Here is a 14,539-nt window from a genome sequence, read left to right on the forward strand (position 1 = left end):
TCATGGGGGCATTTAAATGTTTTCAATTGTGGTAATATATCTGTTCCTTTTTTTCTATTAAATTCGATCTTTTATGAACTAATTAAATGTTTAACGCAATTAAAAACATGGTAGTGTTTAAACTATAACACTTTTTTGTAGTCTGAATAATCCTTTAAAAAATACTCTGCTAATTTTCTTCGAAGTTATTCATGAAACCTTCATTTACATTCATTACACTATTTTTATTTAAATCAGAAATGAAAAATAAATTTCTAGCGTCAGAATTCAATCAATAATTACCTACCTCCTTTAATTAAAAAATCAAATGTATGGAATCACCAGTGAGTTACTCCTTTATTTCCATTTTTGAAAGGTGTTCTCGTAGTTTACAATAATAATCAATTGCTCAAACTGACTGTAAGCCACAAATGTGTGAACACAGTATTATTTTTCAAGTATTTGATAAAATTATTGTACTAAAAGTACTCCAGATATTTTCACTTTGCAATAAATGCGTGAAATCTGCAAGTGTAGGCCCTAATTTATGCCATCGAAAAAAATTGAGAGCAGGAAAAAAATATCTCAGTTACGAAAATGTTGCAATTGATACTGAAGCTATATACAAGTGCATTTATTGATTTTTCTTATTGATATTTCATAAAAATGAATTGCAGGGGAAGGTCCCTTCCAATGGACGAATTTTCAAAAACACTTCATTTCAAAAGTTTTACACTAAAACAAGTTGAAATCGATGATTAAATGCGATGGAAACGTGAAAATCGTGGCTAAAATTACTTCATGTATATTTAATAATATTGTTATAATATGTATATAGGTATATATTAACTATTACAATAATAGAATCGCAATCATCATGATTCTTTCATCTCTCAATAATACAATTATTCATTATTTTTTCTCCTCAAATCACCAGATTCACCTCGACAAAATTTTTTTTTTCATCACCTCGTATAAATGTTCATCTCATAGACAAGCGTGCAACAAGAATGAATCTAGCTCACAATAACTTTTATTTACCATAATTCATTTGTTTATTCCAGTATTCAGTTAAATCCTAACAAGAAAGTGGCGAGAAAATAATGACAAAGACATTGTTCTCCTTTATTTTTTTCATACTTTGTACAAAGAAAAAGATAATTAATTAAAAAAGGTAATTAATTGTCGCACTTTCTCGTGAGTCACATCACACAATATTTTTTTTTCGGGGTTTAAAATTAAAATGGATAGAGTAAAAAATAATATATTCGCACGTGCATTAAAAAAAATTGTCTCGATGAAGCTCAGTTCATCCTATTTGTGATTAAATCGATCCACTGGGGCAGAAGACAATTTTTATTAATTAATTAATCACTCTGTTGGACCGATAGATTCTCCATCAAAGACTGCGCATCACGTTGAATCAATGAAATATTTTAGTTAAAAAATTGTCAGTAGAATAATCTAGAGGCATTCTTACTCACATTCTCACGTATTCGGCACCATAAAACGCTGCAATTCAACCTCTCGTGAACACATCGCTTCACAAGCGACCACAACACGAAGAAATAACAAAGAAAAATTTATGAAAAATCGTACGATTAAACGAACATGTTTTTTTATTTTTGGACCACCTCGAGATATCTTTTCTCATTAGGAGTAAGATATCTGGTAATTTAATTTCAATCAATGACCGAATTGAAAAGCAACACACATAGATTTTTTTTTTCAACGAAATGAGCGACGGCCATCCACTTCATTTTTTTTTTTAATTAAATTCTCCGTTAAAATGTTTCGATGCAAAGCGCGCGTGCAGGAAAGCTAGGCCATTGCGCGAAGGAGTAGGTGAGGACCGAGTAAATCCATTACCATTCCCATGGCGATTGATAAATTTCAAAATTCATTAACATTTTTCTTTACGAATTATTGAGTATCAGAGGACTTTACCAATTGTTTAATTGTCCACAATTGTTTAATTTTCAATAAATTTTATGAATAAAATCGCCTTTACCCTTCATATTTATTTTATCGTCATCTCTAATTATTTGTACGAGCTCAGAAGCCGGATATCGGCCTTTCGCGGGGGTGCTTTAAATCACGATAAATCGTTAAACACGATATACCAGATTTTTCGATAATCTCGTTATCCGTTAGTCGATCAAATTTTTTATCGTCATGCTAATGCATCTGGCGAGCAGTTGAGTTCCAATTCTCGTTCGTTGCTTTTGAAATAATTGATTTAAATTTTTTTATGGGGTAGAACGAGGGGAGAAATGGAAGTTTAAAAATTTAACTATCACGAATTGATAACGATCCAATCAATAATTTGAATAAATTATTCCATTCCCTTGGTTCCCTTCATTATGCAATACTTCGAATGGAATTGTCATTGTAATCCAAGCGATGATTAAATTGTTTTTTATAACTTGAAAAATTCATTAGGTTGATATAAAGTTTACGTGCAGCACCATTTTTAATTTCCTTCACTCCTCCCTCAAACGCACATCGCCAGTCGTTCACGAAAATTGATTATTTCATCTCGATGTTTATTATTAATTCCATGTTTGTAAGCTCCAGATTTATTAGAATTAAATACGACATATTGACAAATTTTGGTTAATCTGGTTTATCCAGCGCTCTCTAACACTCGGAAAAATCACAGTAAATCGTTAAATACGATATACCTGATTTTTCAATTAATCTCGTGATTAATTAGCCGATCCAATTTCGTTACCGTTATGCTGACGAACCAGGTGAGCAGTCAATTCTCCAATGTCAATCATCAATTTTGAACTAGCTGATAACAATAATTTCCACTCGATAGAGGACAAAAGAACTTTAATTCTTTACTCTGAGATAAAATATTCATCTTTATATAACCGAGTAATTACGATTTAAACAATAATTGAATACATAATCCCAATTTCCTGGTTTCAAATTTTAAATCCAAAAATAATACGGTAATCAAATTGTTTTCTTGCAAAGTAATTCCTTTATTGCTCATTGGGGTTCACGAAAATTAATTATTTCATAATGATGAAGTTTATCATTAATGAAATGTCCGTCAGTTTGAAATATAAGGTATTAACGTGGGGAATTTCTATTATAGTTGTTTATTGAGCGCTCTGTGTCGAGGGGAAAAATCACAGTAAATCGTGCAACACGATATACCTGATTTTTCGATAATCTTGTTCTTAATTAGTCGATCGAATTTCATTATCGTAATCCTGATACACCTGGTGAGCAGTTCATCCCCAAATATCATTCGTCGAATTAAAAATAATTCATTGTGCTGATTTTTACTTTGAGTAATACGAGAAAATCAGTTTAAATTTTGTGTTCTCACTGAAATAATAATTTCAGTGTAACCTATTGATTACGATCGCAATCAGAACTGAATAAATAATTTCATCCACCTCCCCCCACTTCATCACATCTTGAAATATTCTGAATGAAATAATTATTGAAAAACAAATAATAAGATGATTAAATCGTTTTAATTAACTTAAAAACTCAATTAGGTATTTATAAAGTTTACGTGCAACATGATTTTTGTTAATTAATTTCCTTCACTGCTTCCTCACACGCACATCGTCAATGGTTCATTACAATTGATTATTTCACCTCGATGCGATTTAAACCGAGAGATCATCCCCTATTTTCATCATTTTGTTTCTTCTCGCATCGAGCGATGCTCAACAAATTAAAAACGTAAAAACATTAACAATAGAATATAGTCTTCCTTATTCTCGTAGACGTTGTGATGGCAGTCTTGAGTCCTGGAAAATACGATGGAATTTTTGCTCGTCGGCTGCTTCAGGCAATGACTTCTTCATAACTTCGTTATTATTAAGTTCCGCTTTTATATTCTCTGCTCGTTTTGCACTTCGATCTTGGGTTCTAACTTTGTTTTTCATCTTCTTATTTCTGGTAAAATATTTTCTGTGGCAGTGTCTGAAAAAAAAAATCAATCGTTAAACGAGACATTACTTTTGCGTTTTTTTTTTATAATCAGAATCGTAGTTTCTTAGTGGAGTTTTTATGAATTGTATGGAGCATGAATGACTTCTTCTAACGGAGCGTCTAAAAAATATCCTAATGCAAAAATAATTGCAATGAGCTTTTCCATCTATTCTAATCATTCACCTACGAGTTAAACGAACCGTTGTCAATCGATAATATCTCGAGATCGGCAGTGTGAAAATCATTTTCTCTTCATTCTGAAGGTACTTTGGGAGAGTTAAAAACCAAATGTCACGTTTAAAACGGATTATTTCACAATATAAACATTATTCAATAATGTTCACTTTCCTAGATAAAACAATTAGTGTGTTCCGAACGTTATCGACTTTAATGTACAGCAAAACAATTATTAATATTTTCCCCAATTGATTTTGAATAAAATGAGATAATGAGATAATGAATTGAATACGTACCCGAGTTAGGACTACCTACGCCTCGACAGGCTTCTTCTTCTCCTTCTTCTTCTTGAGGAAAGATGGTGTCCTGAGGCCCTTCTTCTTCTTTTTCTCTTTCTTGGGTGATTCCTCGCTAACGCTCACGTCCTGCGACATGGAACCCTTAACATGGAAGGTCCCAACGAATAAACATAAAAACCACATGCACATGCAGATGAAATTCGCTCTCCAATGATGTGATTAATTAACCGATTTTTCTTGCATGCAAGCAGAGCCGTTTGTCAGCACTACTCAACTTGAAATAATATTTTTTCTATTTAATTCGCCTAAATCTCAAATATTCTGAGCTCTATGGAGATGAATTTCGAAGAATAAATGCAAGAATTATATAATCAGTGTTCATGTTCTTAGATCAATCTACTACGGTTTCAAGAATAATTGATTATAATTATTATAAATGATTGATGAAAAATAATACGTGAATGATGAATGTGATGATTAACCTTCCAGGCCTGACACGACATCCATTAACGGACTCTTAAAAACCGTCAAATGAACAAATGTAATAGAAAAATGATTAATAATTTAAAGGTAAACCCTATGAAGAACCTGTTAATCTCATAAATAAATTAATGAAAGAGGTATCTAGAGACTTCTGAGGACCAGATGAATGGTAAATCGGTCGATGTGCCATAAAATTATTACGATAAGCTAATGAAGAGGTGAAAATACAGGAATACCGATTATCCTATATAGAGTGGAAGACAACAAAATTTATCAATAAATGTAAATTATGTGAGATAAATTGCACAATCTGGACCGTCAAAAATCACTACATGTAGACAATTAATTGAAAAACTGACAATAATTACAATAGACACCCATCAAAACCCTTTTAATCACCAATGTATGAATGAAAAAGACATCTAAAGGTTTCTGCGAGCCACATGATGGGAGAATGTGCCATAAAATTAGTATAATAAGACCATGAGAATGAAAATCCATGGATGATTATTGGTCTCAGTGAAATCAGAGATAAATGTAATTGATAAATAAAAAAAATTCAACGAACCTCCTTGCTGCTGTGAGAAAATGTGCTGTGATGTGCATCAGAATGGTCGCCATTCACGGTATTCTCCCCTGTAACACGACACAAATTATAGAACATTTTCAACTTTGCAATGAGTAAAAAGCATTGACTCGATAACACTAACACAGTATTTTCTTGACACGTTGTTTTGCATGAGGATATCATCTACAAAAATTGTAAATGAAACCGATGAAATCGTAATGTACCATGACGGTTACAGACAGTGCAATCTAAGCATGAAAATTCTATTTATTGTGGTCAATTGATTCAGCGTAATTCAAATATACACAGTTTTTTAAAATGCGATATTCATCAACCTCATATTCAACAATCGGTTGATTTTTATTACGTTTGTTGAATTGCCAACAATAAAGTGGAGCAAATGTCGTTGTTAGAACACAGTTTATTGTAATTAAAAATGTTTATCATGTGGTTAGAATGGGATAACAATTCCTGTAGACGAAATCTAAGTTCAAAAGCTCACATGTCAAGAAGATGCTGCACTAGTACTGACATATACAAAAAAAAAAATACACAAGAAAAAAAAACAAAAAAAAAATGTTATGTTACTGTTCGGCGAGAGAAATATTTATAAAATCCCTTACCTCAGTGAGAAATATGTTAGCCAGATCAATGTATTCATTGTACCAATGATAACGTGCGTGACAAAGCAATTGCGAGGGGATGCAAATTAAAAGTAAACACCACTTGGAATGAAAGACCTTGTTAATTTATTCTTTCACTCCCCATTTTATGATGCAATGATAAAAGAAACAATAAAGAATAAGTGTGTGATAATAATTAATATAGACATAAAAGGAAAAACATTTTTTTAGCTTCAATTCCTTGAATAAAAGTGTCTCCACTAAATGCCTATTCCCTCATTCTCCTCTAACTGGTAACATTATTTTATAATTATGCAGCAAAAGCTATGAATAATGTACATTATTAGATCAGCCAGAATGACGATTATGTCAAAACATAATGGTAATATCTGTCCCTTGATCTGAGATGAAGAGAAAAAAAAAATGAGCAAAAGAAAAAGAAATATTCTCATAGAACTAGTAAAGCTACGAGTGAAATAAGTAGAGATTACCATTACGTTTTTTACAATGTGCTAACACTGTGATGATAATGGCGCTCAATATTAAATTAATAACTCATTAAATCTCATTGATACGATTCCAAATTAATACAAAGCTATTTAACAACGAGAATCGTACAAATGTTATAATAATTAATAATAATCAATGAATAATCGCGATAATCTGCAACTATCTTTCATATTCTAGTAAAGCACTTTGTGAATGCATCAAGACATCCAACATATCTTCATTGTCCTGCATATGAAAACATTAGAATGAAATTCTACGTAATAAAAGTGATAGGAATATTTTATCAAAAATATTAAACCCTAATCTAGCGTTTCAAGTCATGACTAAAAACACCGAATATCTTTGGAGGTAAAAAGGAACCAAATAGTTCCGAAGTTATTCAAAAAATATTCTGATAAATCACAGACTCGTGGAAAGCTGAATGTTCGTTGGCAGGAATGTCTTTTAAATCCATGGTATTGGTTACTTCCTAAAGAGCCCTTCCTCCATCATGAAGAACTTGGGAAAGGTGGGGGGTTCATGATGTGATTAAAACGAAATCGAGATTCTCACTCTAGACCATTCGATTGATCTGAATAAATTCCATAGTATTTACCGAGAGAATCATGAGACATTTGACGAAAACATCCTAGTTTTCATTTTCTTCCTCACTTGAATGATGATTCAATGTAGCTTTAACCTTTTCCACACTAACGCCCGACTTCTACGATGGCTCCTTTGTTACCGTTCATTGTGAATCCTCTGTACACTGGGAGATCTAAACAAATATTACAGCCTTTTACTAGAACATCAAGTCGTATCAGTGCATTTTTTCTGTCTGATTTTTTATGTAACTGTCAAATTCATTTTCCAGCTGTCAAAAGGATCAGAGCAACTCCGAAACTACTCGAAGAGTGTTTTGATGAAGCACAAAGGCTCGTCGATAGTTGATCGATCATTGACAGAAACATCGGTTAAATTCATGGTATTGATTACTTTGCAGAGAGTTGTGTCTTCGTAATCGGGAACAGGAGGGGCTGGTGATGTGATCAAAGCAGAAGCGAGATCCTCACTGCAGACGACTCGCTCGATTTGAATGAATTCCCTGGTGTCCATTGAGAGAATCATCAGGCATTTCTGGCAAACATCGTTCTTCCCACATTGTTCGTTTGCTGAATCATGATTCCATGCAGTTTTAACCTCTTCCACAATAACATCAGAGTCGTCTAGGATAAAGTTTTCACCATCGATGGTTGTGGGTCCAACGTACACTGGGAGTTCTAAACAAATATTACAACGCTTCACAGGGACATCAGCTGCCTCCACCTCATTATTTAATTCCTGTTCTGATTGCTGAGGCACTTCGCGATCTTCCTTATCATAATGTTCTGTGCAATAACTGCACTGAGGAATCGGCAACGCCGAACCCCATGTTCTCTCACTCATTGGAACGTTATCGCAAATTGGACATTTAATAATGAAATCTTTCTTATTTAAAATCCCATCCGCTTCATTCATTGTGAATGATTCCAGTCCCTCCAATGCTGAAGATACATCCGCTAAGTTGACACTCGTATTGTCACACCAGTTAATTGTCGAAAAGGAATCAGATCTTCTCAAGTTCGATGAAACATCCCCATAATAAATAGTCTCTCCACAGTCGTCAAAACCACACTCAGAGATGGTGTAGGTATCATGCTCACTGTTGAGAACAGCTGATTCATTCCTGTTAGGATTATCCTCACTCTCAGAAGATATTTTCAGGTGGAGACTGGTGTCAGCGCTGTTCTGGCCAGTTTGGAAGGGAGTGGAATTACCCCCAGTGCAGGAGAAAAAATCAGTGTTCGAGGAAGGCGGACTATGATCAGAGCAGTTCTCCAAATCTTCAGCAGGTGTTACTATTATCTGAGGAGAATTAGGAGGCACCGTGTCGCAGCAATCCTCACTCTCAAGTCCCTCCTCTCGTTCCAACAAATCATTAATATCAGAAATTGGAGATGAAACCGAAACTCCTTCTAGGCATTTTTCAATATTCGGCCTCTCGTCAGCTTCTTCAGTGACCTTTGATACTTTCAACTTCTCAACTTCGAGAATTGGAGACAAAGTCGTATCCTTCTGCTCTCCCTCATTAATACTCGAAAATTTGAGTTCCTCGTCCTCGGGAACAGTCAACAGTTGTGACTGGTACACCCTCGGAGAGCCAGGAACACTCAGCACCGTTTCCGTGTGAACCTCCTCTTCCAGAAAATCCTCTATCTCATCGAGCTGAATGAGAGTGGAACTTGTCTCCTTTCCTCGAATCTCATTAAAGCTCTTCTCACTCTCTGATTCATTCAAGTCCCACATGTAAACCACATTCTTTTCAAAGTCTTCACTAAGAAAATTTTCGTCCGAGGTATGCGCACTTAGTGAATTGTCATCATGATCCGATACCCTGCTGAGATCAGCTAATGTCTTCTTCCTTCTCAGCTCGATTTTCTCTCTGCTGTTGTCCGACTTTGTGTCATTCTCTGGAGATGATTGATCCGACTGACTGCTGATGTTAATCGTATTCTCTGTAGAGATATTAACGTTCAAAGACAACGCCCTGTTGCTTATCTCCCCAGAAAGGTCGGATTTTTTAGCGTCTGAAGAGTCCAAGACATCACACCCATTTATATTTGGTTCAAAGGATGATTTCATTCCCTTTGTAATTTGCTTGAATTTAGCAACAAATTTTTTAACGCTCTCTGATTTATTTGCGTAGAAAGAATTCTCGGTTGAACTGCTGGAATTCAGAGTTTCAGATTTACTCTTATTTGAAGACTCCTCGAAGACGATTGCCTTAGCGATCAGGTGCATCTGATTGGCGTAATGTTGGAAGGCTTCCATGTCGTTTGAGAAGACCTCTCCGTTTTCACCGATGCAGCAAGAGGCAACAATGTTCTCCAGCTCGACTCTCATAGACTCCTCACTCTCCACATCGATGTCAATCTCATTGAAGATGGATTTAATTTCGTTTATCAAGTTTTCAGAGCTCTTGAAGAGATCCCGAGAGTATCTCCCCTCCTGTGGGGACTCGCCCAGCCCAACTATCGGCTTCAGAAGGTCTGGAGTCACCGAAGTGTTCACTGCTTCTTCGTTTATGGACGTCGCGAGCTCCTTAATCTCCGTGTTAGTACTCTCCTTCGTTTTCTTTAGATTGTAACTCTCTGGAGATGATCCTGCGGTGCTCTCAGAGCCACTCGAAACTCTGTCGATGATGTGGTGAATCAATTCACTGATTACGATGACCTTGGGTTCCTTTCCATTGATATCCTCCTCAATAGTCTTCTCGACAATCTCCTCAATCTCTCGGATCTGTCTCTCCTCCCTCAACTCCTGATTGATCTCCAATCCCATCTCATCCATCACCTCATCGATGATGTGTTTGGCGACTTTGAGGGCTGTTAATTTAGCCTCCAAGATTGTCCTCAAATCCGTCGACAAATCGTCATTCAGATCGACGCAGGTCACATCAGAAATGACATCGTCAACAATCGCTTCAGCCTTCACCAAGGCCTCTCGTTCCCCGAGACCTGCGATTACCTCGTTTGCAGAGGTGGCGATGTCCTCGTGAAAGACTTGGTCTCGAGACTTCTCCAATTCGATGAACGTCGAATGAGGGAGTTCAAGGAGGTCTGAGCCGCCCACTGACTGCTCCCGTTCCATGGAATCAGCTGAAATGTCTCGTTCTGTATCCACGTCAATGGAATTGTCGAAGAGGTCAATTGTCTGATTCAAATCAATGTGATTGTCAACTTTCACTGGACCTTGTGTATCCTCGTCAGTACTTGGGAGCATCTCTTCCCAGATAAGTTCCTCCTGTTGAGGAGGGGCCTCGAAGCTGTGGTTTAACGAGCTCTCGTGGGAATATCCAGGATATAAACACTTCTCGCAGTCCTTCTTCCCACAGTGAAAGTGCTCCTCGATAGGATCATCATTGGCATTTGCTGTCGGTGTGATGCTATACATAGCACTAAACTGATTTGGATCCAGATTCCAAGTTTTCGTGCTGCAGGTGTCAGGAAGATAATTAAAAGATGACATTTTTGAGGGGGTCAAGTTGATGTTAAGAGTGTTAATGACTTCAGTCATGCTGTCCTCTCGATTGTAATACTTTGGGAGGGGAGAGGAGAATCGCCAGGGGCAGTCGTCACTCATGTCCTTCTCAAAGGAAACCTTCAACTCCTCTTCTGTTCCGTTTATCCAATCGTTTGGTTCTGTTTTGATGCAATGCTCGAGGATTGGAGGAGTGCTCTCCTTCAATGAGTTGGCATTCTCATCGGAGAGATTGAGACCCTCAAAACTCTCTGGCTCTTGTTTCATTTTGGAAGGTGAAAGGAGTTCGCCACTGAAGTTTCCATTCTCATTGTCTGATTGCAGCTCAAATTTAATTTCTTCAGGATAAATTCTCTCAGCTACTGTGATGACTGAGGAATTCGTGGGCTCTGACGAACTGGAAATCTTCAAGTCCTCATTTATTAGGTCGATCATTGGGTCGAGCAAGGTGGACTCAGTTGGAAGGATTCGACGAGTGCAGGGGAGATGCTCAGAGGGAGTGTTCCCTTCGCTTTTTGCGCTTTTTGAGCTTGAGGTCTTCATAATGGTGTCCACTAGACTGGGACTTTTCAGCGCGTTTAGAGTAACGAAAAAGGGCACAGAGAGTCTGGGGATTTTTGCCATGGAGTCTCTGCTGGGGCTTATTTGCAGAGGATCCTGGGAAGATCTTTTTCTACTTGGGGGACGACAATCTGGCTTACTGGGAATTTCGGTTAGGGAGAATTGTTTTGCGATTTCCCTGACGAACCCGCGGTTCCTGGAGAGGACTTTGAAGGGCAAGAAATGATTCTCTTTGTTGGCCGCTGGAACCGAAGCCGGGGAGAGGCTCTCGATCCTCTCCTCCACAGATTTACTCGTGAAACGAATGAAATTTTCACTACTGAGAATTTTATACTCGTTGTAACGTTTGTCGTACTCGGTGAAAAATTTACAACGTTCTCTTATGTACGCCTTGGGCTTGAATTTTGGAATTATTGACGAATTTTTCATCAGACTGGGACCCTGGGGAATCGTGATTGAGGTGACTTGGGGTTTTTGAAGCTCGGCTACTCGCGCTAATTTGATGACGTGAATTTGACCGGTTTGGTACATGGGTAGCCAGTAGGATGTTGAAGTATACTCGTCACTGGTGCTCGATTTATTATCTGGAAAAGGATAGCGTCGAAACGGACCTGCAATACCTGATCTTTTTCTACATGATCCTTTCTTTGGTAATATACAAATGGATTTGTTTCAAGACGACAGCTCTATCGCGTTCACGAACCGCTCGCACCTGATACTGGATGTCTTTGGAGTTTTTTTCACTATTTTTCAAAGTTGGAGAGGATTTTATAATTACGGGCATTTATGTTTGAAATGTGATGAGGTCAGTTGTGAAATTTGCCTTCATGGATACCTGGGCATTTTATGGACATGGGGAAATTTTTGAAAGCTCATAATAATGAAAACTTATAAAAATATTTATTTTGCTAAAGGCCTCCCTGCAGGTTGTATTCTTCCAGAAAAAAGTGAGCTTAATTTATGGTAAATTTTCTCATAAATCCAAAAAAATTCTTCAGAAACTAATCTCTGATTTAGCCTGTCAAGGACGGAGTCCTTAAACATATGTGGACACAAGCTTTTTCCGTCGGCCGGGATCTCTGTACTCTCTAAAGACTTCATAGACAGATTATGCTGTATTTGCGAAACAATACAACTGAAGAAATTTCCATAAATGAAAAATAAAATCCACATAAAAATTCTCCCATGTTCCACTCCCCAGACATTGACAAACAAATCAGAATCAAATAATCAACAATGACCTGGAATTGAAATCCCTCCATCCCCCTTTGCCACTGAATTACATTCAACCAACACCCACCACATAGCAGTGTAAAATGCAAATGAAACGAGGATTAAATAAGTGATTAAAAAGCATAATTAGCGTGCACCTAGATTGGTGCGAGCGTTTTGTGATAACGATCATGTTTGTGGGAAAATAAAGTAGCCAGAATGAAAAAAAAAAATAAGCCTTGAGAAAAAGCGATTGTGCATGCACAAGGTGAAACATTGATAACAAAAGCTGAGGGTATATTTCAACCCCCTGGACAGAGCTACCCTACTTACCCCTCCTTACAAACTCGTTCTTAGGTTCCATCGCACTGCGACGCATCTCATTGAGGAACTCGGTCGTTGCATCAGCTATCAACGAATAAAACGACATATTTCATGCAAACGTCACGACTATTTATCTCTTTGAATAATTCTGGGGGGGAAATTACTGGGATGAAGAATAAAAAAAAGGGGAGAACATAAAGCGAAACACCTTCCAAGTTCAGAAAACTTTTACTCCAGCATCTCACCTTCGAAATTATGCTTTGCGTAATCATTAATCGCCTCTTGTTGACCCCGCGAAACCTCCGTCACCCTAACAGCTACTGTCCTGTTTGTATCGTCCACCTTGACATGCCCATGCGTCTCTCCTAATTCATGCAGTTTACAAAATGCTCATGCAATTAGGTGATATAAAATTGTCATTCTTCAAGGGCCAAACAATATTGGTAGTAATTAAAAAAAAGAAGGGAAATTATTGGCTCTGAAATTATTTTTGAAAATCGGGTGTTTATGGAGGTCTTACCGTCACTCAGGACAACTTCAGGTTGACTTGGAGCAGGCACTTTTTTCTTTTCTATCCGCAATACACGAGGTTCTGGAAAGGAATGAAATATTGTCATACTTTGTTCATCTGTGCTCAACAAAAGAAATGATTTCCACATGATTTTGTGAATCAACTACCATTATGATTCCATATACTACCATATACTTGATTCTCTCAACAGTCACAATTTTTCAAATAACAAAATTATAAATTACTTCTGATTATTTTTTTAAATTTAATATTGACAACTCGTCGAGTGTTAGGAGATCTTACCATCTCTGCTCTCCTCTTCCGTCTCAGACGTAACTGAAACTGGCGACTGAATGGGACTTTTGGCAGTGCTGGATTCGTGAGTCGCTCGACTAATATTGAACGACGACAGGGCCTCTGATTCAGACTGTGATTCGTCGTAGGGATCACCCTTTGTCTTACGTGCAACTTCTTTTTTGTATTGATCAAGCTCCTGATCCGTAACAGCGTCGAATGGATTTTTGGCATAGGGAGTTTTGTACACCATTGCATTGTGCTGGAATCCACGCTGAATTATTCCTTTACTGGCAGCTCCAACGAGTACCACTGATTCCCCGGTTGCACTGATTGAGGCATCCTTCAATTATGATTTAAATGAATTGAAACATTATATTTTTTCCATTTTTACTGTTCTTCTCACAAAGGTGAAATTCATCGATTTTTTATTTGTTTTCATTTTCAATTTTTTGACTCACTGCATCTTCCGTATTACAACTCAATTTATTGTAACATAAATGAATAAATCCCAGTCTAGGGATTCCCACAGAAATCCTCATATTCCAATAAAAACATAAGAGAGGATTCTCATTGGGAGAAATAAAATAAAACCCTGGTAACGATACTTAGTGTTTCCAATAGTAAAAAGAACCAAGAAATAATTTCATAAAATCCATACCTGCATTTTCTTAGCTTCCTCCCATGAAACTCCCTCGAGAATATGTGACTGTGGTCCTGCCGATATTTTATCCGCTCTCCTGTTATCCTTAATCTGTTGCTGCAGTGTCTTAAACTCCCTCGGATTTGTATTCTTCGGTACAAACTGTAGTGCACTGTCGATCCTAACTGGTGTGCTGCTGTGAGTTGGCGATCCCTCGGACACCCACTGCAGACAAAACCAGAATGTTTTTCGTCACGTTAGACCCATTGCCAATATTAATAAATCGAATTACTGTTTGGTGAATCAATAAAGCACCTGAACAAGCCGAATGAA

At 37.0% G+C, this 14,539-nt stretch overlaps 1 protein-coding gene across 11 annotated transcripts in view; it reads right to left on the minus strand.

Annotated features, from left to right (window-relative positions):
* Positions 1-579: 579 nt before the first annotated feature.
* Hts (hu li tai shao) overlaps positions 580-14,539 on the minus strand; it is a 42,644-nt gene continuing 28,684 nt past the window's right edge. For 7 of the 11 annotated variants that reach the window (XM_064130192.1, XM_064130199.1, XM_064130207.1 and 4 more), the window contains 4 exons: positions 14,225-14,431; positions 13,573-13,906; positions 13,279-13,350; positions 6,196-11,806 (listed from right to left, as the gene is read on the minus strand). In XM_064130192.1, the coding sequence (XP_063986262.1) occupies positions 7,485-11,806; positions 13,279-13,350; positions 13,573-13,906; positions 14,225-14,431 (4,935 nt within the window). In that variant the 3' untranslated portion in view covers positions 6,196-7,484. Of the gene's footprint in view, positions 3,934-4,415; positions 4,560-5,469; positions 5,538-6,195; positions 11,807-12,767; positions 12,843-13,278; positions 13,351-13,572; positions 13,907-14,224; positions 14,432-14,539 lie in introns of those variants that run through there. The other 4 variants (XM_064130216.1, XM_064130235.1, XM_064130225.1 and 1 more) reach the window with 4 other exon arrangements.

The sequence above is a fragment of the Diachasmimorpha longicaudata genome, chromosome 1 (assembly GCF_034640455.1).
Source record: "Diachasmimorpha longicaudata isolate KC_UGA_2023 chromosome 1, iyDiaLong2, whole genome shotgun sequence".
Classification (NCBI taxonomy): domain Eukaryota; kingdom Metazoa; phylum Arthropoda; class Insecta; order Hymenoptera; family Braconidae; genus Diachasmimorpha; species Diachasmimorpha longicaudata.